This window comes from Diorhabda sublineata, chromosome 4 (genome assembly GCF_026230105.1).
Source record: "Diorhabda sublineata isolate icDioSubl1.1 chromosome 4, icDioSubl1.1, whole genome shotgun sequence".
Classification (NCBI taxonomy): domain Eukaryota; kingdom Metazoa; phylum Arthropoda; class Insecta; order Coleoptera; family Chrysomelidae; genus Diorhabda; species Diorhabda sublineata.
This window is the reverse complement of record NC_079477.1, coordinates 9,175,844-9,179,127: the sequence shown is the minus strand read 5'-3', so window position 1 is coordinate 9,179,127 and position 3,284 is coordinate 9,175,844. Positions and strand designations below refer to the sequence as shown.

The 3,284-nt window shown below is 28.2% G+C and overlaps 1 protein-coding gene across 2 annotated transcripts; it reads left to right on the top strand.

The window, feature by feature from the left end:
- Positions 1 to 120: 120 nt before the first annotated feature.
- LOC130442657 (transmembrane protein 256 homolog) lies at positions 121 to 2,436 on the top strand. Of its 2 annotated transcripts, none has more exons than XM_056776969.1 (3): positions 121 to 260; positions 1,665 to 1,940; positions 2,158 to 2,436. In XM_056776969.1, exons 1-3 carry the CDS (start codon positions 183 to 185, stop codon positions 2,299 to 2,301), a joined length of 498 nt encoding a protein of 165 aa, XP_056632947.1. In that variant the 5' UTR covers positions 121 to 182; the 3' UTR covers positions 2,302 to 2,436. The 2 variants fall into 2 exon arrangements, with proteins under 2 accessions (XP_056632947.1, XP_056632948.1); XM_056776970.1 differs by lacking the exon at positions 121 to 260 and adding an exon at positions 1,031 to 1,398.
- The last annotated feature ends 848 nt before the right edge of the window (positions 2,437 to 3,284 follow it).

Genomic DNA, 3,284 nt, shown 5'->3' with positions numbered 1-3,284 from the left:
GCTACATTTTAGATGTCGCTAGGATTCAGCAGTGTTGTAAAATTTTTGCAATGAGTGACCGATCTATTCCTGTGTATTATCTGTGATTTTTACGTCAAATTGACATAACATTATTGACCGTATTTATTATATTTGAAATTAACAACTAGCTTTTTTAATCATCAAATTTGTGGTCAATAAATATGGTGGGTTTTAATGATGTTTACAACTATGTACTTTTTGATAACCCTGTTTCCAAATCTACTATTTCATTGCTAAAGGTAAGTTATAATTGATACAAAGTACCTACACATTTTCCGAAATATCTATTATACTTTTATTGAGAATATTTAATTCAAAATAATGAATTATCTCATGGCTCTAATGTTACAAATCATTGCTAGCTATTCTTCAATACTGAATAACATATATATGTTAATGATGATGTTTTGTGATGAAGGGTTCAGTATCAATATACTCTTACTGTTCACAAAAAAGCAAAGTAGACCAGTTTTGTTCATTTCATATAACATATATAAAAATTCATCTAATTATTAGCATTGCATATTCGTAAATGTTCTCTATGAGACAAAAATATCATTAAAGTGTCAATATATACATTGAATCAAGTTCAAGGACATCTTTGACAATTTTGGGTTAAGAGTTAATGGATCTGTCTATTAAACCAACCATACTAATTTCTTTTGTTCTGAATCAATAATTCTTGACATTGTGAACCGAAACATAAGTTTTAAGTACTATGAAACCATCATCGATGTTCTAGATAGTTAATTTTAATGTTCAACAAATAGTAAGCAAATTGGTTTTTCCCAATCTTTAGCATCATATAGTTTTTTCTCAATTAACCATAAAGGTCAAAGAGAGGTAGCGTACATAATTCATTAAAAATAATTTTTATATTATAGACTTTACAGAAGAGCTCGATGGAACGCGTGATAAAAATGTGATAAAATGAACAAATTCCGTATAATTCATCACAGCTATCAATTTGAAAAGTCTTCTTTTTTGTTGTAATACTAAAAGTATCTTTATATATTAATACCAGCAATTTAATATATTGCTGTTAATGATCGAATAATAAAATTTCCAATAAATTTCGATTAAATAGATGTTATTTTGATGATTGTATGAGAAAAAAACTTATCATAGTTTAGTATACATTACCTAAAAAAATTTTAAAGTATAAAACTCAATATAATGGAAATAGTTTAAGGACTTATCTTATTTTTGTACTTCATACTTTATTCAGATTCAAAATTATGTTTCAATGTTCTTCGAAATCTAAAATTATTGAAAGTAATACAATCTTTAATATTTTCGATAATCATTGATATATCGCGTTACAAAGGTTACATTTTACATCTATAATATCTAAAAATAATAATGTCAAATAAAGAGGTTAGTTATAAAATAAGGAATAGCTAAAGATAATTAGTTAAAATAATTTATTATAAATATTTTATTATATGTCCAGAAAAAACATCATTTTTCGTGTAAATATTTAAAATTTTGTTTGGTTTTTAAATTTAACCTTAAAAATCGGTATTGATTCGTAGATTTACATCCTTTATTTAAATATATTTCCTATATTGAAGGTAGGACTATTTATTGTAATAAGTTTTACATTCACCGCTTAATAGCATTTTTTCCATTCCATTTTCTAGGGAAAGACCTTTACAACATCATCGACAGCACCATCAGTAACTATAATCACTGAGAAAACACCACTGTGGAAACTTGCCGCAGAAAATGGACCTTACATAAAAATTGGTGGTTTAATGGGAGCCAGCGCGATTGCACTTAGTGCTTATGGTGCACATAAGTCTTACCCAAAAGATCAAGCAGAAGAATTACGCCATATTTTTGAGACTGCAAATAGAATACATTTAATCCACAGTGTAGCTATTTTGGGAGTTCCAATGTGCAGATATCCTAAGATTGTAAGTATTAAGCCCATAATGAGGAATAACTAATATATATTTCAAGATAGTTAATAGAGTTACAAGTTGTATGGAATTAGAGAAGTTCTTATAAAATTAAATTTTTATTACATTGATAACTATTATCTCCAATAACTTAGCAGGAGAAATGAATCTCCCTTAAATTTTCTATTTAAACTGTTGATTTAGGGAATGTAATGTTTGTATTATATTCCAGGTTGGATCTCTTCTAGTAGTTGGCACAGCACTATTTTCTGGAACATTATATTATCATGCTTTTAGTGGGAAAAAAAGATTATCAAAAGTTGCTCCTCTAGGAGGAACCCTTTTGATTTTAGGATGGCTGTCAATGGTTGTTTAAGTGTAAATTTATTTTTAGTTTTATTAAAGTTGTTGAATTATTTCAGGTTACAAGTATGGACATATATAGCACAATTTGATTGAAGTTTACTTTTAGTTCTTTTTTTTGAATGATAAAATTTAATAAAGTCTTAAGCAAATCTTGTTTCACTATTGGGAAACATTTGATCAATTTTTTTTATTACAACAGGAATTATTCTTAACCGTCTGGTCAATGACCAAACTTTGACCATCGTTTAATAACCAGGTACTCATGAATAGCGTGGATCAAGTATTAAGAAAAAAGATGGTACCCTGAGAGCGGCAACACCACCAAGTGAATATTAAATTAATATTAAATCGGCGTAATATTGTGCGAGAGAGAGCTGGATCTAGTAGGAAAACCAAAACGCTGTTGTCATCCTTGCAATTTCTATGCAGCTTATAGTGAAAAAAATTCTTATAACAATTTACAATAACAATAAACGTAAGAACGTTTTTAGAGCATTGTTTGTTCTAAGAACATTTTCAAAACGTTCTTACAACACTTATAACCATTCTATAAAAGTTTTCAGTTCTTTAAGCTGCTCTGTAAGATCTACAGGAAACAAATATAGAATTGTTGAATAAACTTTCTCACAGATCTTAAAGAGTTTTTATAACACAGTCACAAAGCAATCTCTCAAAAATTCTATAGCAGTTCTATATTGATGTCTTAGAATTCTGATTTAGAACAAATAAAGAACTCATAAATTATTCTCTAGCAGGGCATTTTGTTTTGTTATACAATTTTTGTGTTGCATGATGTTCTGTTTAGAGAACTTTGAAATCGTTTAAATGTATTTATTGAAAACTAAATATTGTATCGCATTATAGAATGCTCTGCACATGTCAGAAATAATATGGATGGATCAAGAACCAAGACCTCATCAACCTGCATAAGAGTACTCACACCATTACGAATTGCTTGATTGGTATAGAGTTTATCAGGGAGCAAATTTTAAT